This window comes from Suricata suricatta, chromosome 17, assembly GCF_006229205.1.
Source record: "Suricata suricatta isolate VVHF042 chromosome 17, meerkat_22Aug2017_6uvM2_HiC, whole genome shotgun sequence".
Classification (NCBI taxonomy): domain Eukaryota; kingdom Metazoa; phylum Chordata; class Mammalia; order Carnivora; family Herpestidae; genus Suricata; species Suricata suricatta.
In genome coordinates, this window is record NC_043716.1 from 55987876 (window position 1) to 56012440 (window position 24565).

Here is a 24565-nt window from a genome sequence, read left to right on the forward strand (position 1 = left end):
GGGGTGTCAGGGAGGTCAGGTCAGCGGCGCAGGGAGGACACCTGTGCCTCTATTCAGGAGAATGCGGTCCCAGCAAGCAGCACCCCCAGGCGCACACGGGTCCAGACGAGCTGCAGGCCCGAGCCCGGGCCGGCGCCACAGGCGGAGTGGAGCGGGGCCCCTCTCTGGATAAAGGACGACAGCAGCCCCTCGAGAGCAGCTCACACCTTTATTCCCGCGGCTGGCAGACAGGGCACCTCCAGGCTGGCGGCTCTCACCTCTTGCTGGCTGCAATGCCAACACCAAGATGACCCGAGGAGCCCCCGGGCGGGCAGCCCCCTCCCTCCGCTGTGCCCCGCCGCAGTACCTGGCAGCTTTAGCCACTTGGGCACCTTGCCCAGATCCCTCCTGACGGGCTGGGCCATCCCGGGGCTGGGCTCCCTGGGCTCAGGGAGTCCCACGGCCCCCGCCACAGCCGTTGGCTCCACTTCAAGGGGTCCAGGGTCAGGGGCTGGCATCGGGGCTGGAGCCCCAGCAGCCCTGGACATGCACCTGGAGGACAGGAGGCTGTAGTCTAGGAGGGCTGATGCGGCACAGCAGGGGCTGTCCCCTCCCCGCTGCGGGCACGCACCTGGCCACCAGCACGTCAGCTGCAGACGGGGAGACGGTGTGCTCCAGCAGCCTGGGCTCCAGGAACTGCCCTGCGGGACACCCGACCCACCTCAGGCCATGGAGGGGCCCCCCTGCTGCTCTGCTCCAGGAGGGGACGTAGCCTGGGTGGATGGCTATCCTGGGAATGGGCATGGGGCACAAATCTCCCGCCCAGATTCCCTCCCCCGCCCACCTGTCGGTTCCTCAGCTCCGAAGTGCACGAGGGCAGCAGGGAAGAGGTTTGCCTGCAGGGGAACAGAAGGGAGCTCAGGCCACGGGGGACAGGCAGGGTGGGTGGCCCCGCCCTCCTGTGGTGGCCTCTTGGGGGCTGCACAGGCCCAGGGCTCTGCTGAGGAGGGCCACGCCCCAGCCCAGCCAGGTCCCTGCCACAAGCGGGGTCCACTGCCCTGCCCCCATGAGCTGCCCCTGCCCTGCTGCGCTGGGTCCCACCGTGGCACCGCCCCCAGCGCGAGCCAGGCTGGCTGAGACCACAGGGGTCCCACCAGGAGAACGGGACAGGCACTCGGCATTCCTGATGGCCCAGGGGGACAGGCCTGGCACCCCCACCCTCAGCAGAGCCTGCAAGAGGCCAACAGGTCAAAGTAGATAAAAACGGACACACAGGTCAGGGGCGAGGGCGCAACGTGTGGAGGAAGAGAAAGGGCAGTATTGTTCACGGAACCCAGAGCGCGGGGTTTGCACACTGGTCAGGTGGGTTGCCCTCAGGCTGAGGGGAGCCCCCATACTTGCGGGGCGGGGCCCCTCAGCTGGCCCAGGCATGGGGAGTGGGGGCTCTTGGAGCCAAGGTGCTTTGAAAGTCCCAGGCGGGCAGGTATCGGGTCAGCTACCTTTGGGAGTCTGCCACCCAAGACCCCAGAGCCCAGGCTCGGGGTCCCTGACTCCACACTGGGCGGTGGCCTGGAAGGGACGAGCAGGGCCCGTGCTATGGAGCCCAGGCCGCAGGGAGGGCGCTGCACGGGGGACCCCACGCCCTGGGGCCCAGGAACTGCCTCTGCGGAGTCTCCTCCTACGGGGGCAGTGGTGTAGGACAGGGACGATCACACAGCCCTGACGTGCTCCTGGAAGCAGGGGCCCCACAGTCTACCACTCCTGCCTCTGCACCTGAGGACCATGGCTGCAAGCCCCAAAGCTGGCCAGAGGGTCCCTGTCCCCGGCCCTCAGTCGAAGGGGCAGCCACCAGCTGGGCACACCCCTCTGCTCTCTGGGAGGGACCTTCAAAGGTGAAGTCTGGGGACACTGAGACCAAGGCCAAAGACAGGGCTGATGTGAAAGCCCCATCACCCCATCAGGACACCCGAGATCAAACCCCCATTCACAGGGACTGCCTGTGGGGCATGCAGGGGGCTGTCCGGGGCCCTGGAAGCACAGAAGCTGGGGGCAGGACGGGGGGGGGTGTGTGTGCAGGAACAACAGGACTCCAGCCTTCCCCGGGAGCCCCAGCCTGGCTGGACCCCGACTTGGCTGACCCCCATTCCACGAGACCCCACCCAAACCCACCTGGCATGACAGCTGGAGGCTGAAAGCCTTGAAGGACCCATCACCCAGCTGGGAGTCCTCCAGGGCCCTTGGGGCAGTTCCCCTTGAATCCAGCCTCCCTGCCTCCCCACTCAGCAGCCACCAGAAGGACCCCACTCGCTTGCTTGCATCTCCGAGATCCCAACCGAGCACAGGGTGAAGGGACAGCACGGGGGCCACTACGACCACCAGGAGGCCTCCACGCCCCCGGTCCGGCTGCAGTCTCTGCAGCATGCAGCTGTCTTCAGGACCAGCTAAGGCTGCTACCGGGGCCCTAAGCGAGGCGGTGGGCAGGTGCCCTGGGGCTCCAGGTGGCATGAGCACTAAAGGAAGCCTACCTAATGGGCACCAGGGGCGCCTATGCCCACCAACCACACCGCCGACATCCTTCAGGATCTCTTCCTCAGCCCCATCTCTCCCAGCACTCAGCCTCCTGGCCCAGGGGCCAAAAGGGGCAGCTGGGCCACCGTCCCTCTCACTACTCCAAGCCGCCACCCTCTAGGGCTTGGGACTGGCCCCCCGGCAGCCTCCCAGCAGCCGGCAGCCGGAGCACAGCCCTGCCAGGGACATGAAAGCCAGCAGCTTCCGCGCCCACGCCTGCTCACCCACACGAGGGAGGAAGGCTTCCTTCCCCGAGCCGGGCCAGCTCTGCCGGCGGGCGGGCGGGGACGCCACCCCTCACGGAGGCCCCCGCAGCTCCAGGCTGAGCTGACAGATGAAAGGAGACAGCTGCTGGTGGCAGGGGGCAGGGTGTCACCAGGAATCAGGCTGCTTGGGCAGGACAGACAGCACCCCAGGGCTCCTAATCGGGGCATGGGGGGGGGGGCAGGGCCGGGCGCTAGTCCCCTCTCCGTTCCAAAGCATCTCCTACATTCAATGTTTATCAACAGGCTGGCCAGCGAGGGAGGGAGGGAAGGTGGGAGGGCAGGATGGAGGAAGAGGCCCAGCACCTCTGGGGCTCCCAGGGGCCGAGAAAGGGGAGCTGGGGGCGGGGGGCGCACCTCCCTGCTCCTGCCTGCCCTGACTTCTTTCCTCGGTGAGCGGCCCCTTCCTGGGGAGCCGTCTCCCCCACAATGGTGGCAACCCCAGGCAGCACGCAGACCCCCTCGCCCCAACTCAGACCTCGGCAGGACCTGCCAGGCACTTAACCAGGGCCGGCCTCTGTTACTAATTAAATATCTGAAAAGACTTTGAAGAGGAAACCATTAGGCCAGAGGGCTGGGGAGGCCCCGGGCTACTCTCCCAGGGGCAGAGGGACAGGACATTCCTCCTGGTTCTGGAAGGCAGCCCGGCAGGGCACAGGATCAACACTCCTCACCTTACCTTCAGGAGCTTTGGGGGCCATGGGGAGGGTCGGACCAAAGCAGACACCAGCGAAGGGGAGGGCCCACCACGCACTGTCAGCCTAGGCCCCAGGCAGGGGCAGGGGTAGAGGCAGAGGAGGGGGGAGGCAGGGAAGCAGCCCCTGCAGCCTGGTGCCACGCTGCCACCCCAGGGGCCTCAACCTGCACTGCCAGCCCCTTCTCGCCCGGACCCCCAGGCAGGATGCTTCGCCGCCTGCAGGCTCGCCCCGGCTCGGGAAGGCTGGCGGCCAGCAGGGCAGGCCCATCCCCGCCAGGGCAGGAAGCGGGGGAGGCTGGAAAGGCCTGGCACCAGCCTCAGAGGCACTCAGCTCCCTCTGGTCCCCCACCCCATCCACAGAGCCAGCCGGGCCACACCTGCACCCCTGGGCCCCCACATCCCCGCCAGGGTGCCAGTACCTGAAAGAGAGTCAACGTGTGGTCATCCAGGACCGTTTTGGGAGGAGTGATGACTGTGAAAAGATAAGCATCTGAGCCACGGGCCACCTCACCTCCCCGCCTGTTCCTGCGCCCCCACCGGAGGACGGGCCCGAGGGGGAGGGGAAGGCCCACAGCCCACGGCCTTAGCGGAGGTATCCTGGATACCTCTGCTTGCAGCCCTCTGCCCGCCTCTCTGCTACTGCTACAACCCAGGCAAGGGGTTTGGGGGTGGGTGACCTGGGGCGACCCCGCCACAAGGAGCCCCAGCCCCTCACAGCTCCCTGTGAAGCCCAGTGGCCTGACCCCTCCCTACCCAGACGCCCTTGGGAGGGGAGGCCGGCGGCCCGGGAGACGGGGCCAGGCAGGGGTGCAGGGGCGCTGAGGTGGGGCAAAAGCCAACCTCCCCTCCCCTCCCCTCTCCTCGGACTTGTCCTCGGACACCAGCGGGGCTCACACAGTAGGCGGGTTGCCGCATGACCAGCCCACCCCACGATGCTGCTCTCTAGAGGAAAAGCCGCTCCAAGCCCTGGCTGGGATGGGTCGGGGGCCGCCGAGGCCTGGACGCCCCGGGACATGTCCAGCAGGCTCAGGAGACTCACACAGATAGAATGGCAGCTCAGGGTTCCCCAAGTGGCTCCTCACGAAGTCCCGCAGGTCCCCCACTGGAGGAGGGAGGACGGGATGAGCCGAGACGCCCCAGGGACGGGCATGGACCCATTGTGGGCTGGGAAAAGCCACGTCCCACTTCCGCGCAGCACCCCCCTATGCCCCGTAGGCCTGGGCACCCCGGGGCCTGCTCCACCCCAGGGGTGAAAGCCAAGCGTGTTCCTTCCCCAGCACTCCGAGACCCTCGGCCTGGCGAGGCCCCCACCCTGCTGCAGAGTGTCCCTCCCTTTACCTCTTACCCTGCCCACCACCCATCCTGAGCCCAGCCCCACGGAGACCCTGGGCACAAAGGTGTGGTTACACAGCATCCCAGGGACCTTCCCTGACCTGGGCAAAGGTCACTAAGGACCTCATTCAGAACCGGCAGCATTACTGCCTTCCCTCCAGGTGAGCCGCAGCCCCAAGCCAGAGACCCCAGATCAGGGGGGCCCACACTTCCCCCGGGTACCCCTCCATCACACCTGTGCCCTGAACAGGTAGGCACGTGGGGGCACCACCAGGCTGGCTTGGTAAGCATCCGCTCTGGGCTGGCCCCCCGCCCTATGCCCACACCCCCACATGCTCTGCAAGCTCACAGCCTGCCCCGCACACACAACCAACCACCCAGAAACGCCTGTCTCCCCCGGGGGTCAGGCGGCTGCACTCCCACGGCCTGGAAGGAAGACAGGCGGGGCTCAAGGGCCCCCACCCTCCCAGACACCCTGCTGGGGCCACTGACCTGTCTCGTTCGGGCGGAAGAAGCCCTGCAGGATGTAGCGGTCGGGAAACAGGACCCTCAGGACCACCTGGGCCAGAACAAGGCAACAGGTCGGCAGGACAACCCCATCGGCTGCAGCCCCGGGCCCAGCATGGCCAGTCCCTGACCCGCCCCAGAAGGCACCAGGCCCATGGCGGGTGGAAACGCCAGCCAGCATCCGACCCCCAACACACACTACCAACCAGGGCTGCCCACGGGGACCCGCCAAGGCCCACCACGTGCACTTGTGAGAACACATCAGTGGCTGTTTTCATCACAAACGGGGCCCACTGGTTACGAACCACGGCGTGCAAGCCTGTGGCGCCGCGCAGGCGACCACAGCCAGCGGCGTGGTCGGACCCCCCAGCCCTTCCGCGAACCTTGGGGTACCGCTCCAGCTTCTCCCTCATCTGGGCCTCCCTGAAGGCCTTGGTCACTAAGGGCGCTTCCTCCAGGCGCTTCCTGCAGGGGGTGGAAGTCTGTGTGAAGATCGAGGGGTCCCTGGCCAGCCAGAGTGGAGCTCCCACACGCCCACCCAGGCTTTGTGGGGCCTGGAGGCGCCGCCATAGCCAGGGCGCACTCACCGCTCGCTCTTGAGCTGGGCCAGGCGCCGCCTCACGTCGTCCACGGTCACCTCGAAGAACTCGTCCGGCAGCTCTGCAGGCCAGGCCTGGAGTAGCTCTCCCAGGTCTGGGTGGCACACCACGGGGTCCCGGTCCACCGGCTGGGTGGGCAGAGGGAGAAGCTGGTGCAGGCCCCCCAGCGGCTGGGCTCCTGACTCCGTGGCCCAGGGTCACCCAGCCTCACAGTTGGCCGAGCCCACACCCTCACTGGCCCCACCTGTCGGCCCACAGCCAGGGCCAGGCATCCGGGACGGGAGACCCCCCTCCCATGCCTCCTGCTCAGCAGCACCGCCACGGGGACCCTTGCTCACCAGTGGGGCATGTGGCCTCAGAGTCCCGGCTCGGCTGGGCCCGGCAGGCACCCACACTGCGAGGGGCTCGGGGTTGGGGTCACAGGCTCCCCTAGTAGCTACTCTGCTCACTTCCTGTCTCTCTGGGAGCCCCACCACCAAGAAGCCTAGGGAGCTGCCACTTATCAGGGTCCCCCAAACAGCAAACTCAGGGAGTGGCGCCTGGCTGAGGCCATGTCGGGGGCTCCACAGGAGGGCAGGGGAAGTGACAGCCCCCAAATTAGAGGTTTGGCAAAAACCTGCCAGCCACTGGCCACATGGCCAGGCTGACCCCACCTCCCCTCCCCAGGGGAGTAGGCCAGCCCGCCCTCTGACCACCCTGGGGACATGGAGAGGGACGGCCCTGCTCCGAACTGGCAGCGGCCACAACAGGGTTCGCTCGGCTGGAGGCGCCTCCGGGTGGGTAATTGCCAGTGTGACCCCTCCCAGCACCAAGGCAGCCTTGGAGCCAGGCCTGGCACGCACTCCAGCCCAGGAGGCTGCCCTCTGCCCGCTGCCGCTGCCCATGCCTCCACAGGGGAGCCTCGTCCCTTCTCCACACCGAGGCACTGGGCTTGGCGGGCTCTGGGAGCACACCTCCTGTGGGCCTGCTTCCACACAGCCCAGCCTGCCCCGGGGACAGCCACACTCAGACCAATCCAGGGAGGGGCTGCCCGGCCCCTGGGACCAACGCACCTGCCGGGCTTCTCCGGGGCTAACTCTGCAGCTGCCCCTGAGGACAGCCCACCCTGGCAGGTCTCAGGTGCAGCAAGAGCCCAGCCGGACCTTGCCTCGTGAATGGGGTCCCCCGTGTGAGGCGGGTGGGCGGTCACCAGGAAGCCCATCTGGTCTCAAAGCACCGGGCAGGGCCTGGGGAGCAGGCCCGTAGGTGGCTGGCCGAGGCCCCTGGGGGCTGCCCCCTCGAAGCCACAGGATCTTGCACTACTGTGGGCAGTCTACACCAGAGCTTTTTATAACAAGATGCCAGGCGCCAGGCTGCCCCCCACAGCCATGGCGCCTGCATTCCAGAGGGGCCAAGAGCTGGCCTGGGCGCCTGGGGCAGGGTGTTGGGGGGAGCAAGGGCAGAACCCGGATGCGCCTGAGCCAGGAACCGCCGGGACATGAGCGCCAGGCCCCAGGCGCTCAAGCACGAAGCCGGCAGGCTAATGAGCAGCTCGAAGGCCACCCTGTCACGGTCTCTCCCTTGGAGGACCCAGCCCTGGGCATGCGAGTCGGCCCGAGCATCCAGCAGTCCAGGGCACCAAATGGAGTCCGAGGAAAAGCCAGTCCCAGGGAGCCTTGCCCACTCGGGCCTCTCCCTCTGCCTGGGCACTCCCGGAGCACAGCCTGGGGCAGCCAGAGGACTGTGGCTACCAGCAGTGCTGATAATCCCAAGGCCCACGCATGCTCCTCAGCCCGTTCCCAGAATGGGGGACACGGGGTCACCGGCCACGGGCTTTGTGCTGCTCAGGCACCGCTGACGTTCAGTTAGAAAATAAATTAACAAAATCCCTCTCAGTGTTAGATTTACCCTCAGTTCCTTCTCTCCTCCGGAGTCTCACTCTGCTCTGGAGCCCTACCGTCAAGCAGAAGCTGAGAGCTGGGCCCCACCCAGGAATCGGGACGCTGGGAAGGAACCACCCAGCGGAGCTCGGGGCCAGGCCTCCTGCGTCTCAGGGAGGCCACCGCGTCCCGGCCCAGGAGAACAGACCAAAGTACCGTCCCGCTGCCAAACGTTGGAGGGAGAAGCTGGGGGGGCTCTGAGCACCTCCCCTCGGCCTTCCCCCTGAGAGCAGCTCCCCCGCAGACAGGTGGGCCGGCGGGGAACAGGAGACACAGTGGGGCTGGGGAGGCCAGAGCCAGGCAGACTCCAGGCTGAGCCCTGGTCCTGTTTGTGCCTGACGCTCGGCCAGCAAGCCGCCCTCGTCTCTCGTCCCCTGGTCCTGGCAGTCACACCCACAGCTCCCGTCCGAGGTGGGTTTACAAGGGTTTGCTCCTGGATGGAGAGCGCTGCTAGACCAGCCGTGCTCCGGGAGAAAGCGCGCCCTCGGAGGCAGGTGGGACGGGGCCGTGTCTCCCTAGCCCCCAGCACACGCCGGCGGGCTCCCAGGCGCTGGCTGAGGGCCGCGGGCTCCAGGGCTGAGAACAATGGAGTCCAGAACCTTCTCGGCACCCGTTACGGCTGGCCTTCAGGGCCTAAACCTCCAGGTCAGCTCCAGAGCTGCGAGGGAGCCACACAGAGGACGGTGGCTCCAGGGAGCATGATGTCACTGGGCCAGGGTCACCCCTGCAAAGGTGCTGGTTGCCCATGTCATGGGCTCAAGGCCCTGCCCGTCTTCCTCACCCCTACCCCTCATCCAGGGAACACCTGGGGAGGGGCGGGGCAGAACGACGGGGGCCCGGCTTGAGGGCTGAGGGTCTGTCCCGAGCATGCATGACAGATGGGACAGCCGGGGTGCAGGCGTGTCCCGGAGGAAGTGCCTCCACACCCCAGCCCACGGCTCTCATGTCCAGCAAACACAGGACCCGGCAGATTCTAGGTCCTGGCCTCTACCCAGGGCCCTGCAGACAAGAGTCAGGAAAAGGACAACAGAACTGTCTGCGCAGCCCGTAATGGGGGCCGGGCGCCCATGCTGCAGGTGACAGACAGCCCGACCCCCAGGCCACACGGAGGTGGGGACGCAGTGAGCGGCCATCGGCTGTGGCTGGCCCGCGGAAAGCGCCCTGCCTCACCAGGATGGGTCGTGTGAGGGAGGCTCCAGAGGAGGCTGAAGGGCCTCACCCACCCCCGACCCCACTCCAGGCTCAGTGCCGGAGGCCCAGCCCAGCACCAGGCGCAGATGGCCAGGCGGGCTGGGCGCCACCCTCTGGCAGCTGCCTCTCCAGTGGCGGAGCGGCCACCATGCACACGGGTCCCCTCCTGTCGGAAGTGGCCTTGCCGCTGCCGAGGGTTCATTTTCTTGACAGTAATTTTCCGGGACGTGATGACACACAGAGAAAAAATGTACCAACTATTTGGGGGTGACCTCAGCCCCAGATTTTCCAGCATTCCCGCGAGGGCTCTGGTTTTCCCCCCACTCCCGGCCCAGACAGCGGCCTCTGGCCAGGGGGAATGCGAAGCATCTCCCCTCGAGGCCTGGAGCCTAAATGGATCGTACACAGGGCCTCGGGCCAAGCCTCCCAGGGAACTCGCAGAGCCGGGGCCCCGCCCTCCGCAGGGCTGAGCCAGCGAGCCAGGCCAGCCCGGTCCCCGTGGGGCTGCCCGCGCGAACCACCCAGGACACCCGAGGCCGCGGGGCGGGTGTGCCTTTCCCGGGCCGCCACCCCGAGCACAGGAAACGGGGGAACGGGCCGAGGCCCCCACAGGCCCGTGGTGGTGTGACCGGATTCATCCCCGCAAACGAGGTGCAGGAACCCCCCAAGATACTGAGATATACAGACGTCAGGTGTGGTGCAGGGTCCCCTCCCCCACTGGCCCCCGAGGTCAGCAGGCCACAGAGGGGCAGACACCCATGTGGCGGGAACAGAACACACACACCAAAGGACCAGTCTCACGGAGCACGACCCTCGGGTCCAATCAGGATGGGGGTCTGCAAACGACGCCCCCAGGCCCCTCCACAGTGGGCTACCTGGCCCTGCCTGAGCAGCCCTGGGGACCAGGGCACCCCACGTGCCCATTCTCCGGGCATCCCTCCCCCAAATTCAGCTGTGGTGGGGATGGCTGGAGGGCACTTCCCCACCACCAGCCTTCAAAACTGCTGCACGACTTGGCCCCTTCCGGCCGCCGACCCATCTGCCGACCAACCTCAGCAGCATTCCCGTTAAGGCTGCTGCTGGAGCCCAGGGGCTGCCACAAGCCCCGACTGGATCCGCCCGACATGGGTTCGATCCATGCGCTGGACACACACGCAGGGGACAGCGGGCGTGCTCCGGGTGGGGGATGTTAGGAGAGGCACCCCAGCACGAGAGGAAGGGTACCCGCTGGGACCCCCAGGCCCTGGCTGGGCTCCTCCCAGCCCCATGTGCGCTCTCTCTAGCTGCCCATAAAGCAGGGGGCAGGGCCAGCCAGCGGCTGAGGACAACCGCCTGGAGAGGCAGGTAGGAAGCAGCGAGGAAGCCCCAGGTCGGTCTCGGAGGGCTGGGAGGCAGGCGAGGGAAGCCTCTGGCCAGCGCCTGGCCTGCCCAGGGCATCGGAGCCTTTGATCAGAGACCCCTGTACCGGCTGGGGGTGGGGGTAGGGGGGGCGCCTGCCGGGATCTCGGCCCAGCCGCGCTCAGGGCTGTGGGGCGGCCTCCTGGGCCGGCGGAAGGACTTCAAAGGCCAGGCCAGGGGCCGCCGGGCAGCCCCAGCCTCTCCCAGAGCCCGGCTCTGATGGCCAGTAAAACTACCTTCTAATAATTAATGTTCTGACATCAAAGGCAAGAGCCGCCCGGGTCTGTAAACCATCCCAGTTCTTAGCTGAGGACCTGCCTATATTTTATCCTGTCTCTTCTGACTCTTTATTTAAATCCAAAACCACACACAGGCAAAACATTAATGGAAAACTTGGAAACTCGTTTTGATTAGCAAAGTGTACCTTTGAAGTTCCACCAAAAGTTCTGTTTTGTTCCCTTCTTCCCTCCCCCCCAGGGCTGAGAAGGGACACAAAGCAGACACCACGTGGCTGGCCAGCCCTCCGGGTGTGGGGCTGTTAGTGACAGGAGGCACGAGGCGGGCGGGCCAGCGGCGGGGACGCTGCACAATCAACCAGCTGCTAGGGCCCCCAGATCAAAGGCACACGCTGCTGGCGGCCAGGCGGACCCTCCCCGGGGGCCCAGGTTCAGTGCTGGGGGTTATACTTCGATCCTGTGCCCGGTCACCCCTACAGGAGAGCACAGGCCGGGCCCCGGCCCCTGCCCCCAGGCGCCCACAGGGCCGGGGCGTGCCTGGCCCGAGCCAGCCGTCCACAGCTCCACTCACCAGTCCTCTGTGACCTCAGGGTGGGAGGAAGAGATAGCTCGCCCTGACCCCAGGGTCCAGCTCCCAAACCCAGACAGCCCCAGGAAGAGCAGGCCCAGAGGGATGGGCTCACCCCCCTTCAAACCCCCCACACAAACACAGGTCTGCTTTTGGCCACTGAGTCTGGGCCCAGTCACAAAGGCCAGGAGAGTGAGGACTCCGTATTGGTTCCTAACATGGCCGAAATGTTAGCACAAGGGCCGGGGCACCACCACCTCCTCCCCTCCAGGGTGGACGTCCACAATCCTCGGGGCTGGCTTAGCGCGTTTCCACTCTGCAAGGACACGCCCAGGTTGGCTCACCAAGGGAGCAGAGGCAAGTCCCAGCCGCCTGGCCCTCTGAGGGGACGCAAGCAGGATCCTGGGGCCGGGCCGGCCCCCACCCCCACAGGCACAGGTGCCCCTGCCCCTCCGCCCTCCCCAGGTGTGCAGCCTGGAAGCAAGAATGAGAAGGGCCCCAGGAGAGACAGGGACGCAGGTGGGTGCGCCAGGGCCCCACGCGCCCACAGGATGCCCTACTCATGAGCTACAGCCGCTAACCCTCTACTAAAGCGCCATCACCAACAGTGAAGTTAAAAGGGACGCGCATCACGAAGCTAGATGGGCCCCTGCAAGGCAAAGATGGCTCAGCAGGGGGTGGACCCGAAACCGCACCAGAGGAACGCGCCGGAGAAGGCAGGCCCGACCCACACCCCTGCCAGCAGCGCCCGAGCCGCCTGCGAGCCGGAAGCCAGGCAGAGCTGGGGCCCAGGCAGAGCGCACAGGGCAAGGGCCCCCAGGCTCGCCCGGCGGGAGTGTCGGAAGCCTGCACACGGGCGGAGAGACCACCAGGCAGGTGGGCACTCCTGGCTGTGACAGTGATCCCTGGGGCACGAGTTGATGCAAACCCATCAGACTGAACATCTAAAACGGGGCCTCAACGAAATTACCTTCAGGCCAAACAGAACCAGACCCACGGCTTTCCAGAGGAGCCGAGCTGGCGCCCACCCGCAGCTCCTTACCGGCTCGGGTTCCGACCGGGGCTCCTGGCCAGGCCTCGACTTCTTCGGCTTGGAGGGGCCTCCCGGGCTGGAGAAGGACTTAGGCAGTTTGGCTGAAGGGGACGTCATAGACCTTCCGGACCCCGACGAGCCCCCCAGTCGCTGGCCCCCACCAGAGAAAGGAACAAAGGGGGTGGGGGAGGGCTCCTTCAAGATCTGCTTCGCTTGAGCGTCCGTGCGGCTGGCCCCGGAGGTCCCCACTTCATCCTGATGGCTCACGTCACCCTGACTGAGCCCCACTGAGTTCTGCGGGAGCAGAGGAGCGCCGGTGGGCTGGTCGGTGGACAAGGAGGACGTCGGGCTCCCTGGGGTCTTGGTCCCGGAGACCCCAGGCTCCTGCCTGCATCGCTTCGCGGAGAACCTGGGGGCGCAGACCCGGGAAGCACGTGAAACCCCGCGCAGCGTCCTTTCCTCCTGGTGCTCACGGCCCTGCGGGAGGCTCAACACCGTCCAGGGGCCGCCACACCGGCCAGACACCCGAGACGCCCTGCCCTGTGGCACCAAGCCCTCCCAGCCCCCCGGGACAGGACAAGCCATTGGGTAAGGGCCTCAGATCAAGGGGAGAGCACCAAGGTGGGGCACATTTTCTCTTTCCCTTTTCCACATTTTGTCCCAGACCCCGTTTCCTCAGCGAACAAGACTGGAGTGCCCCCTGACCTGATGATGGCGCTGCCCCCGGTGAGGCCTAGAGACTTCAGCGTCGTGCTCTGTAAGGAGGCTCTGCCGGTCACCTGCGAGGGGAGAGACGACCCGCCGGCCCTCGCTGACAGCTCACCCACCTGGCCGCGCGGACACGGGCACCATGGGCCCCACCCGCCAAGGCCTCCTCACCCCAGCTCCCTCACCCTGAGCACGGGCATGACGGGGGCCCCCAGCCTGCCCTCCGCACCCCAACCCGCACCTGAGCACCTGCTCACTGGTCCGAAGCCTGGGCAGACAGGGCTCAGGCCCGAGTCAGCCACATGGAGCCCGCCGACCCCCTCCGTGGGCCCCCCGACCAGAACGGCCTCAACCCGGGCCCAGGTGCCTGGGGCCCCATGGCACATCTCCTCAAGGAGAAAATGTGTCCCACCGGGTCCTTCCCACCAGCAGCCCTGGGACCCCTGCCCTTCACGGCCCTGTGTCAAGGGACCTCAAACTGAGATAAATACACACCAGCGTCTTCTCCTTGGGGACAGTGGCCACCCCGGGCCAGAAAAGGGCACTTGGCCAGGGTCAAAACAAAAACCCCTGTGAGGCAGGGGACTGGGCAGCAGGAAGGTGCCCCCGTCATGGACGGGCGGGTGGGGACAGGCAGGGCCTTAGAGCCGGGCTACGCCTGCACCACGCTGCACTTGGTTTGGAAAAGATCAAAACATGGAGCAAAGCAAATATTTATTAAAATGAAACCACTTTTGTGACTCTCGGGCTTTGAGAAACGCTGAGAAAACAAACAGGGCGTCGAGGAGGCTGGGGGAGCAGCCCGGGCGGCCCGCGGTTAGCCGGCGCTCCGCTTTTTCCATGGAACACATCACGCTTTCAGAGGCGTCTTTGAAGGCGGGTCTGAGAGAGTGAATTTTCCAGATTGGAAAGTGGGGCCGGGCGGCCGGGGACCTGGGGCCTCACCTACCTCGTTCCGCATGTACACACACACCGGGCTGGCCTCGCTCTGCTGCTCCAGGCACTCCCTGCGGGGGAGGGGGGGAACATCACAGGCCAGCCCCGGCACCCCCAGAGCCCTCAGACAGCACCCCCAGGGCACCCGGGCCAGGAGGTGGTGCTGGGCCAACTCAGGGCCACCAGAAGGAGACGGCCAACCCCTGGCGGGGAGCTGCCTGCCCAAAGGGCGTGGGGGGTGTTTCCCCACCTCACGGCCCAGAGCGGCACCAGCCACCTCTCAGACAAGCCTCAGATCATGGTCAGCTGCGCGGGTCAACAATGAGAAAGGGTCCCAGAGCCCGGGGAAGCCATCCCCCAAGAGGGCTGCTGACCCCAGAGCCCTAGGAGCAGCCTAGGACCTGCACCCACTAAGTGAATCCAAGGAGAGAGGCCAGGCCCCCGAGGCCATGAGCACAGAGCCCGGGGCAGACGGGGCGGCGGTCTTCCCGAACTCGGAGCTCCGGCTCCTGACCTGAGCTACACGGGGACTCAGCCGGCACCTGGACTGGATGTGACCTTGGGCGGCTCGTGGCCGCGGTCCACATAGTCACGTCACGCAGTCCAGGTGCACAGAGAGCTCGGCACAGCCACCAGAAGGCTGTGGCAGGACACGGGTGCCAGCACGCGGGGCAGTCCGCACACCCCAGCAGCTCTGTCACACACACAGGCTGGGCCAGCGCAACACAAGAGCACACACACCAAATGTCCCCACCCCTCAACACCGTCACCAGGGCACCAGACGGCCCTCCCCTCCATCCTCCTTCCTCTCGAGGCCCTGCTCACCGGGAAGATGGCAGTGGGCACCCACCCGCACCAGCCCCAGCCACAGACCTAAATAGGAAGGACCCCGACGAGGGAGGGAACAGCCCCCAGGAAGCACAGCTGCACACGGTCATGGGACAGCAGGTGTGCACGTGCGTGTGTGCGCACACACACACAAGTATGTGCACACTCACACACGTGCTGGCCCCCCACGCGCCTGCATACCACCGCTCGTGCTGACCCTGGAGGTCACGGCGCGGGCAGGCAGGCTGGCTGCCGCCTGGCTTTGGAGCCCTTCCACCGCAGGTGGCAAAGCATGTTTCCTACACGTCACTAAAACCAACCCTCATAAACACACGCCCGAGGCCACACCCGCAGTGCCCTATCCAGGCCCTCTCCCCCCAGCAGCGTGAGTCCGAGGGGCAGGGCCGGCCAGAGCAGGAGGCCTGGGGTGACATCAGGCCAGGCTGGGACGCAACGACTCAGTGGCGGCTGAGCCGGTGACCACAAGCAGCAGAGCCTTGGGCCACACGCAGACACTGAGTGCACGGCTGCCTAGGCCCGTCCCCAAGACCCGGGATCTTGTCCTCTGGGTGGCTTCGGGTGGTTTTTCCCGTTTCTCCTGTTTGCTTTCAGGTTTTGCTTTTGCACGCTCCCCAGAGCCGGGACCCACAGTCCAGGGCTGGCCGTGGGGACCCACGGAGGAGACCCTGCCCAAGCCTGACCAGCCCTCCCAACGTCTTGCAGGAAGGTGGGAGGCCCACTAGCCCCCACGGAGCTCACCCATGCTCTCCCCACACCTCCAAGGAGGCTGCCAGCCTCGACCAGAGCCACGCAGGGGCTGGCCACAAAAGGTATAACCTCACGTGCACAGCAGGCAGGGCCAGGGAGCACCCCAAAAGGCCTGGGACCAGCCCACAAAGACCCACTGAGCCCAGGCCTCAGGAAAACGCAGGACCCCAAAAGTGCTGGAGATGCCGCCCAGCAAGGCCCAAACACTTTCCTTACTGAAAACAAGGCAGCGAAGATGAAGGGACCTCAGTCAAGGAAGGTGCGTTCCCAGGGCCAGAGAGGGAGAGACGGGGAACATGGGGTTCTGGGAGCACCTGGATTCCGACAGCCGGCCAGCCACACACTGGCCGTGCCAATGCCTGCCAGGCCCGAGTGGGCCCTCGCTGTCGTCTCCAAGGCCTTCCTCTGGGCACCTGATGCTGCGGAGGGGGATGGATGAGAGCAGAATGGTGCCCGGGGAGGGCCTGCTTGTCTCCGTGCCCTGGAGGCCCCTGGACATCAAACGCCAGCCGGGCTTTGATGTGCGGCTCCTCCAGAGGGATCGGATTCCGTGTGGGGATCTGAGGGAGAGGCCTGTAAACACGCCCGGGGAGGGGCCGCACGATGGCTTCCAGACTGGCCCGGCCAGCGAGCAGGGCTCCCCCTCCAGAACGGCAGGCGGGGGCTCTCGGAGGGCACTGGGCCCGGCCCGGGCAGCGCCGGCGCTCAAAGCCGGGCGTCACACAGAACTCCCATGGGTGCCTACACGCCCCTCCTCGCTCGGCAGGACAGCTCTACCCCTCCCCCCAAAGGCCTGCAAAGCCGCTCCCCTGCTGGGGCCACAGGCCTGCAGGGAGGGGAGGGGAGGGGAGGGGAGGGTCGGGCGGGGCCACAGTTGCTACTGGCTTCACGGACGCTCTTCACTTGCCACAAATGTGCTGTCCCCACAGGCACAGGCTGTCCGTCCACCAAGGGCCAGCTTCCGGCAGGACGCCGTGCAGGAAGCAAGCCAGACTTCCAGAGACACTTCTGTCTACATCACCCATCTGGGACCGACGGAGCTGGGACCTCAGACTTGGCTGCCACGAGGAGGCCACCTGGGGCAAGGCCACATCCCACGGGGCCGGGCCCCGGGCATCCCAACACAGACATGAGGTCAGGACCACATGGAGCCGAGGGGTCCCCTCCTCTAGGACAGACCGAGTAGGGTTGGTTTCAAGAGGGAAACCAAGGAAAGATGGGGGCCCAGAACTCTGAACGAACACCCCGGCCTCCTCGCCTCCAGCTGCCTGCACCCCCTCAGCGTGACCACAGGAGGCCCCCCGCTGCAGCCCACCACGCCCCAGGGGTCACACGACCCTGAGTGAAATGTGCAGCCCGGGGATGTTCAAAGCCCTGCTGTTCCGACCAGTCAGGCGAGCAGCGCAGGCCAGAGCCGGGACACGGGTGCCAGGGCGGAGCCCAGCCTGGGAGCCCCTCTCCTGGTGGCCTGCCCTGCGGCACGTGCCCGAGGTCGAGGGGGAGCGGCGGTGGCCAGGCTGCAGCCGCAGGAAGGCCGGTCCGAGCGGGAGGCGCACCAGATTTCAAAGTCCTCTGTCCGTCCGACAACGTAAAAATGTTTCATTTTCCTGTTAATCACACGTTCAAAGCGCAGCACTTTGGACACACTGAGTCAAGGCCATCATAATCCTAAAATTAATTTCACCTGTTCTTACTGTTCTTTTGATGTGGCGACCAGAAAGTATGAATTACCTCTGCAGCCACACGTGTGGCTCATGTGGCACGTCCCGTGGCTGGCTGGGTGAGCCAGATGCTGGCGGCAGGGCAGGGCCCCCGTGCCCCAGTGGACCCAGGATGCGCGCTCAGCTGACGGCTCCCTGCCACGCCCGGGGCTCTCAGGGCGTCAAGCACGATGAACCCGTTTCCCGCCCATCCTGTGCCGTGGGATCTTGGAATACCCAGAATTTCCTGTCCCCGGCCAGCACGGGAGCCACCATGCATCCCCGCATGTCGTGTTGTCCCCACCACACGAGGACCCTCTCAGGACCACGCACACGTCCACACCAGCGGTGCCCTGCAGCGGCTGGCTCGCCCTGCCAGCTGATCAGGCGTGGGGCCGTGACCTCGGCTGCAGATGCCACCCGCCCTCCCTCCGGTGGACCCTGCTCCCTGGTCAGTGGACAGCCACTTCCCAGGAGCTGTGCTGGCGGAGAAGCGCCCCGCCCCCAGCCCCAGAGCTGGGGGCGCACAGACAGGACAGCATCCGCACAGTTATGGAAAGGGCAACAGGAGGAAACGTCCAGAGACATTACGGTTGGTTCATAAGCAACACACAGAAGATGCAAATCGCTCCGCCCGCACTCAGGCACATTCCCGGGCACCCCGCAGCCAGCTAAACCGACCAGCTGCTCCTGACTCCACCCAGTCTCTCCCAAGAGCTGTCTCCACGCCCCCCTTCGGTCCCAGAGCCCCCAGCACCTCCCGGGGGGCCCTCCGCCGGGTCCCCATCTAGTTTCGGCCACCAACCGGCTGAGGGACCGATCCTCCGTATCACCGCAGGGGACGGGACCCGCAGCAGGGGACGGGGGTTCCTTTGGGAACGCCAGTTTCCAGGTTTCCAAGGCTGTTCAGTTTTATTTGTAGCTATTGGTGCCTCTGGAGGGAGGTCCTCAGGGGAGGGCCACCCAGCTGCCCAACTCCGGGCCACTCCTTGCCGCTGGCCGCGAGAGCAGGGACCTGGTGCGTCACCTCCCTCAGGCGGGACTCCTACGTGGCCCTGCCTGCCCTTTGGTGGAGTGACCTTGGCAGCTTCTTTAGAGCACATCCCAGGGGGAAACCTGCACCTTTTCAGGCTTAGAAATGGCTTTGTTTGATCCTCACCTCTGATGCTTCGACAGATAATTCTAGAATAAACGCTTTTCCTATAGCAGATGAAGGCACTGGTCAGCTGCTTCCGGGTGGTGCTGCCAAGAGCCTGGGGCCTTTCTGCGGGCCTGCCGTGTCCCCTGGTCCCCAGCCCCAGTTCACGGCGGTGCTGCTGAAGGACGCCCGGCAATCTGGAAAAGAGCGGCGTCCAGTTCTGGCGCCGTTTCCTGCTGCACCGCCTGCCACGACTTCCTCCCAGCCCCCTCCTCTGTCCAGGCCAGCTGCCCCCCGGGCCCCCCTCTGCCGGCCCCAGCCTGAGGCTCGGACGCCCGGCTCTCCCCGCGTCTCCTCCCGCCGTGGCAGGGCTGAGCTCCTTCCAGAGCCATGGCCAAACCGGCCAGCACCCTGCACCCTCAACCCCAGGCCTGGCCGCCGGCCAGCCGCGCCCGCTGACGCCACACAGCTGAGCAGGACGGTGGGTCCTCCGAGCCCGAGCTTCCTCACGCACAGCCAGGACCGCGGCCACGTGGGCCACGGCTGTGGCTACCGACACACCTCCGGACCTGCTCCCGAGGGCTCTTCGTGGTCTCCGCACTTGAGAGTTCACCCGCACCCGACTCGTCCCAACTGCCTCTCCCTCCCGAGGACGCAAACAGAGGCTGTCACTCTGTCCCTGCAGTTCACGGCCTCCCCCTCACACACCAGAGCCCTGCTCAGACGCCTGGGCTCCGAGGGGCAGTGCAGTCGGCTGTTAGCGCCCAGGCGGTGATCTGAGGAGCCGCCCATGTCCTAGACCAGGAGCCGCAAGTGTTCTGGGAACTACACGGGGCTCAACAGCGTGGACACCGTCCAGAGAGCCCCGAGGCTCCACACCCCCAGACCACCCTCAGGGCCAGCAGCACAAAGCAGGAGAGGGCTAAGACTCTGTGGCCCCACACACCTCATCTGCCACCTGCCTTCCTGCTCCGTGTCCTTGCCCAGCCACCACCCGCCTCACCCGCGACCCGGTGCTGCCGTTGCCCGGGCTCTGAGCTATTTCTCTGTAAAACCCTCTGCTGTTGTTTTAGTTGCCTTTTGGGAGGGAGAAGAATGACACGCTGTCTTCCAGGAATTCTTCCTGCTCCTTGTTTCTGCCACTGGGCCTTTGCACCTGCTGCCCCGCCTTGGCCCAGAAGGCTCCCTCCCAGATCCTGGTACTGCTGCTCCTGAGGCCGGCCCCCCCCACACCTCATGGTGCCCTGCCCTCTTCTTTGTGAAGTCTTCCTGTGGCTCCGCATGCCTGCCTGCCAGCTCCTCACAGAGAAGGTCAGCTCTGCGAGGCCAGGCCCTGGCTCCCTGCTTCACCCCCACCCTGTGTGAGCTGGACGAACGAAAGAGGAAAGGAGAAACAGATGCGGCTTCATCTCTGCAGCAGTGCGGTGGCGGAGGGGGCAGGCAGCGCCCAGGGCCCTGGCAGAGGGGCACCTCCTCCTCCCCTAGCCACAGGCGCCACAGCAGGGGACCAGCCCGCGGACTGACGCCAGGCGTGCCCCGTGCCTCTACTACCGAAGACCCCTGAGCAGGGGCTGCCAAGTCCCCCGGGAGTGCCGACAGAGGGCGTGGAGGCTGGCCGGAGAGGAGGCGGCCCGGGCTGCGGGGCAGCCACCCCCACAGCCACGTCGGAAGAAGGACCAGGACATCAGACACAGAAGAGGAAGCTCCCGGAGGACCCCAGTGGGGGGAACCGGAGTCTGGCTGCTGTGACAGCAGGGACGGGGAGCACGGGGGTCAGAGCAGAGCGGGCTTTCCTAGGCGAGCCCTGTCCCCATGCCCAGAGTCCCCTCTCCCGCAGACACAGCTCAGGGCCAGCCCCTGCTGTCCCACCCTCACGCCGCCCCGGGCCACATAGAGACCACCACGCCCTCCCATGGTCCCTTGGTCCGCTGGCCAAGACCGTCCAAGAGGAACAAAGACTTCTATGCCCAAATGAAAGACAAAAAAATAAAGCGCTGCCATTCTGCCGCGCTCAGGACCAAGATTTAAATCGTTAATTCCCAGTTGGAAAATGGCACGTGTCAAAAACCATTAACGTTTTTTTCTAAACGTGACCCATTTTCATAAGAAAGTTTTCTACCTAAAGCATCTGTCTGCCGAGGAGCCCAGAAGCTCCCTGTCCCCCTCACTGCTTGCCAACACCCCGCAAGGACAGAAGCACGGCTTTGTCTTCCGGGAGGGCGAGGCCCCGCTGTCATGACCGGAAGCCCAGAGAAAAGGGGCCGCTGAGCCGAGGACCGGGGGCGGCCTCCTCATCTCAAACTCGCCCGCTTAGCAGGACTGGAGCGCCCTAAAGGCTCAGCCTCCAGCCGCAGCGAACCTCGGGCTGTGGCTCCGGACCAGCCCCGCGGACCCAGCAGCACCCTTGCCACACAGGAGGGCAGAGCCCGGAACCTGCTCACCGACGCTCACCTGGTCTGTGCAAAATGGCTGAGAAGTTCCCAGAGCGTCTGGCCTGAACAGAAAGTGTCTTGCAACCTAGAGCCATCATCTAGCTGCAGAGCGATGCGAACCTGAGGGGTGCAAACGTGGGAAACTGAGTCAGGAAGAACGGCAGCCGCCCAGGGCACAGGTAAGAGAGTGCACACCTCTCCTTCAGGGCCCCAGGATGCCGCGGCGGGGGAGGAGGGGGACACGGACGCCTGGGGGTAAGGAAGTGCTGTCCCCACCGCACACTCTGCAGACGTTTGTCACCATGTCTTCAGTCGCCACAGTTTGGGCTAACTTGTTACGCAGCGACAAATAGCTAATGCGTTATGTCTTCTGAGCATTTTCACAAATGAACACACTGCTCTTAAAGCCCCACATCTAGCTTAGCCCCGAAGTAGGGACCTAAGTCTACAATCCACGAGAAGAAAGTCCGTCCTGGTCCTTCTGCCAAACAACAGACTTGGCGGAGGACGCGTGCACAGAGCGGGAGACGGGCACCTTCCTGACGCCTGCCTGCCGCGGTGGGCGCTGATCTCCAGGCCCACTTCCCTGCCGCTGCGGCCAAGACACTCTTTCCTACCAGCTCATGTTTACACTGACTCCCAGTAACAGAGGAGAAGCTGCTCCATGTGAAAGCGCAAGAGACTCTCCCTACCACCTCCGGCAGCCCCAAGGAATCCCCAAGGGAAGTCAGGGGTCCTTCCGTGAGAAAAGAGCGGTGCCGGGGCCGGTCCCCGCGGCGCTGACTGACGTCCGTGGGACCCGAGAGACCTTGTCTCTCGACAAGAGCGCAGGTCGCCTTCCCCGCCGGGTCTGGAGGGCGCGCAGACAGGCACGGAAGTGGGAAACGAGCAGTGTGGTGGTTGTTTCCACCTCGGTAACTGCTGCGGTCCACTCAGTCTCTAGGACCTAGAGGTAACTGATCTGGTGGAAAACTACAGGCCACGGTCCAGGACTCGGGCTGAGGTCCAAGCGAGGCCTGTGAGGAGGCCTAGGGTGAAGCCTGAGCCCCTGGGCCACGTGTCCTCCCCTCAGAAGCAGGGCTGCACCCCGTCCAGAACTCTGCAGACTCCGTGATGTTTGGCTGACAGCACAAGTAACCTCCCTGCTCAAAGATAACCTCAGAGCAGAGACCGGAGGGCTCATTTCCAATCCACGACCGGCGCGAGAACGTGGTGTGGGTGTGAGGACACAGGCCTTGCCCGGCACATCCCTCCACTCACCCCCACCCTCCTCTGACCTCTGCAGCAGGCCGTCCCCCTTGGCTCGGCGAGCGGCACCCTGGTGGCACCCTGCGCTGCCAATAGCCTGAGCGCACGAGCCGGAAGCAGTTCTCGGCCCCTCCCTGAGAGCCACCTACCGTGTTCTCGGGCCCCTCGCGGCTCCGGGAGACAGGGACCATCTCCAGCTTGGCATGATTGGGCAGATTGGCAAATCTCCACTGGAGAGAGAGGTCAAGCACATTCCTCTGAAACCTATAAAACAGGCCACGGCTCACAGGCTGCCCTGCAGCTCCCCACACGGCCCGGCCCGCAGACCATTCCCAGCAGAGCCCTGCCGGGAGCAGGGACCAGGCCGCTCGGGGTTCCCCAGCCAGCGCGCCACAGGCTGCGGGAACACAGGTGCAGCCTGCCAGCTTGCAGAGACAGAGCGCGTGCCCGTCTGCAGCTTGTCTTCCAAGGAAAGGAACAGTAGGCACTGACTCAGCTTTGAGCTTATCAAGGACCAAGCAAGAGGGAGAAACCAGAAACGGCTCCCCCTCAGGGCCCAGACCCTGGGCGTGAAGCTGCAGCAGCCCCAGCACAGACTCAGAAAATAAAACGCACCCAGGAGCACCTAGGGGTGCATGCCTAGCTCTGCTCGGGGAAGCTCTGACTGCTTCGGGCACATCGGGGAAACCAGAAAGAGTGCGCAGCTCTGCAAGAGGCGCCAGGGCACAGCCGGCACCGAGCCAGGCCCTGGGATGCCCGGCGACGGCGTGGGCTCTCTGTCTGGTGTGAGGACGGCCATACTGTCAAGACAAGCCACTGAGGGCAGAAGCTCCTCAGGTGGGACAGACACCACAGGCTACCAAGGCGGCCTTCTGATCCCTTCATGGTCATGGACCCCTTGAGGAGGCACCGAAGCCCTCTCCGTAGAAGCACGCCTGCACAGAGACGCAGGCCTGCAGCTCCCGGGCCCCGCGAGGCAGCCCGGAGCCACACAGCCGTTTGCAGGGAAAGTTTGCGGGGTTTGCCCACGTCTGCATGACCACTTCCTCTTCCCTCAGAGCCCCACCAGGAACGGATACAAATGCACGAAAACCCTCCGCAGAGACCCCTAAAAAGACACATTCACATCCTAACCCCCAAAACCCATGAATGGGACCTTACTTGGAAATAGGAACTTTGCAGATAAAACTGAGTTAGGGATCTTGAGATGAGGTCATCCTGGATTTGGGTGGGCCCTAAATCCAATGACAAGTGTCCTTATAAGAGACAGAAAGGAAAAGACACACGACACACAGGGAGAAGGCCAGGTGAGGAGGAGGAAGAGGCCGAGTGCAACCACAAGCCGTGAAGAGCTGGCGCCCCAGGAGCTGGGAGAAATGAGGAGGGCTGCTCTCAAAGGCCTGGAGAGAGCGGGGCCCGGCCCCACACCTAGACTTGGGCTTCTGTGAGAAAATCCGTTTCTGTTGGTTTATGCCCGCCCCCCAGGCCGGGTCCTGGGGAGGGGTGGGGGGCCTGGACAGACCCAGACCAGACCCTAGCACACTCACTTCAGATCGTACTCGCTGGGGTTGAAGTTCTGCCGCTGGCATGTGTCCTCCAGAACCTAGGAGTCAGACGACAGGACTGTGAGCCACCGGGTCTGGCCCCGTGGCTCCGTCGGCAGGCACAGAGTCCGTCTCTTGACTAACTGGCTTCCAGACCACGCCTAGTACAAACCACATGACGGACTGTCCACTCAACTGATCCACACGCCTCACCAGCAACCCATACTCACTCTCCCTCTCCTCACTGGGCCTGCTTTGTCACCCAGGTTGCGGGACAGCCTCCACGCTGGGTCTCCAACAGCCCACCGCCACAGACCTTTCCCCGCGAGCTTTGGGACCCTCTCCCCACGCAGAGAGAGTAAAGTTCAAACTTGGGGGCCCGTGCCTGCAGTGCTTCACCCTCCTCCCCATGAGCCACCCGCACAGATGGCCAGCATAGGTGGGTCTTGGGGCACCCAACTAGCCCAGGAGCTCCCCGCTTCTGGGCCCAGCAGGCACACTGAATTATACTGGTTGGCTCTGTCCGCCACCGCCCCACCCTGGGGGCTCCTCCCGGCAGACCCTTGGGTGAGCACTGGCCCCTGAACGGCGGGGCTCGATCAGCCTTTTTAATGAAACAGCTGCCCCGGAGGAAGTGCAGCGAGTGACTCAGCAAATCAGTTTCCAGACGCCACGGTCGCACATCCAGTGGACACCTGGCCGGAGGACGCCCCAGGGCGGGGACATGGCTCGAGGCTCTGCGTCGGACTCGTGGGGGGGGGGTGAAAGAACATGCCGCCTCCCCACTCCAGCCAGCCAGACCCCAGCCCCAGCCGGGACCCGCGGAGTCCCGGGAGCCAGAGCCGGGCGCGGAAGGGGGCAGAACCGCCGCGCCAGGAGAAAGCTCATTGGCCGCCGCGGGTCCCGCCCCCACAGGCCCCGCCCCCACGGCCCTCCGGAGCCAACCGCAGGAGCGGGCCAGGCACCGCGCCGC

The 24565-nt window shown here is 65.3% G+C and overlaps 1 protein-coding gene across 6 annotated transcripts; it reads right to left on the reverse strand.

The window, feature by feature from the left end:
- Nucleotides 1–189: 189 nt before the first annotated feature.
- ASPSCR1 (ASPSCR1 tether for SLC2A4, UBX domain containing) lies at nt 190–23923 on the reverse strand. 6 transcript variants are annotated; one of them, XM_029927776.1, is made up of 18 exons: nt 23823–23923; nt 23596–23651; nt 22198–22312; nt 20820–20920; nt 13948–14005; nt 12996–13069; nt 12300–12699; nt 5934–6073; nt 5730–5811; nt 5332–5398; nt 4547–4609; nt 3927–3979; nt 3490–3571; nt 2772–2968; nt 824–875; nt 611–680; nt 347–531; nt 190–267 (listed from the first exon to the last, which is right to left on the reverse strand). In XM_029927776.1, the coding sequence occupies exons 3-18, from the start codon at nt 22237–22239 to the stop codon at nt 254–256; spliced, it is 1680 nt and encodes a 559-aa protein (XP_029783636.1). In that variant the 5' UTR covers nt 22240–22312; nt 23596–23651; nt 23823–23923; the 3' UTR covers nt 190–253. The 6 variants fall into 6 exon arrangements, with proteins under 6 accessions (XP_029783636.1, XP_029783633.1, XP_029783634.1 ...); XM_029927773.1 differs by lacking the exon at nt 23823–23923 and adding an exon at nt 23210–23283 and having other exon boundaries at nt 23596–23735; XM_029927772.1 differs by lacking the exon at nt 23823–23923 and having other exon boundaries at nt 195–267; nt 2772–2874.
- Between the last annotated feature and the right edge of the window lie 642 nt (nt 23924–24565).

Excerpts from the sequence above, each read along its gene's own strand:
- ASPSCR1 (XM_029927776.1), bottom strand. The coding sequence starts at position 22,239 with ATGGTCCCTGTCTCCCGGAGCCGCGAGGGGCCCGAGAACACG. Across the intron at positions 13,070-13,947 it reads GTGTGTACATGCGGAACGAG|GTGACCGGCAGAGCCTCCTT; the intron begins GTAGGTGAGGCC and ends CTCCCCTCGCAG. Across the intron at positions 12,700-12,995 it reads GGGGGCAGCGCCATCATCAG|GTTCTCCGCGAAGCGATGCA; the intron begins GTCAGGGGGCAC and ends CTGCGCCCCCAG.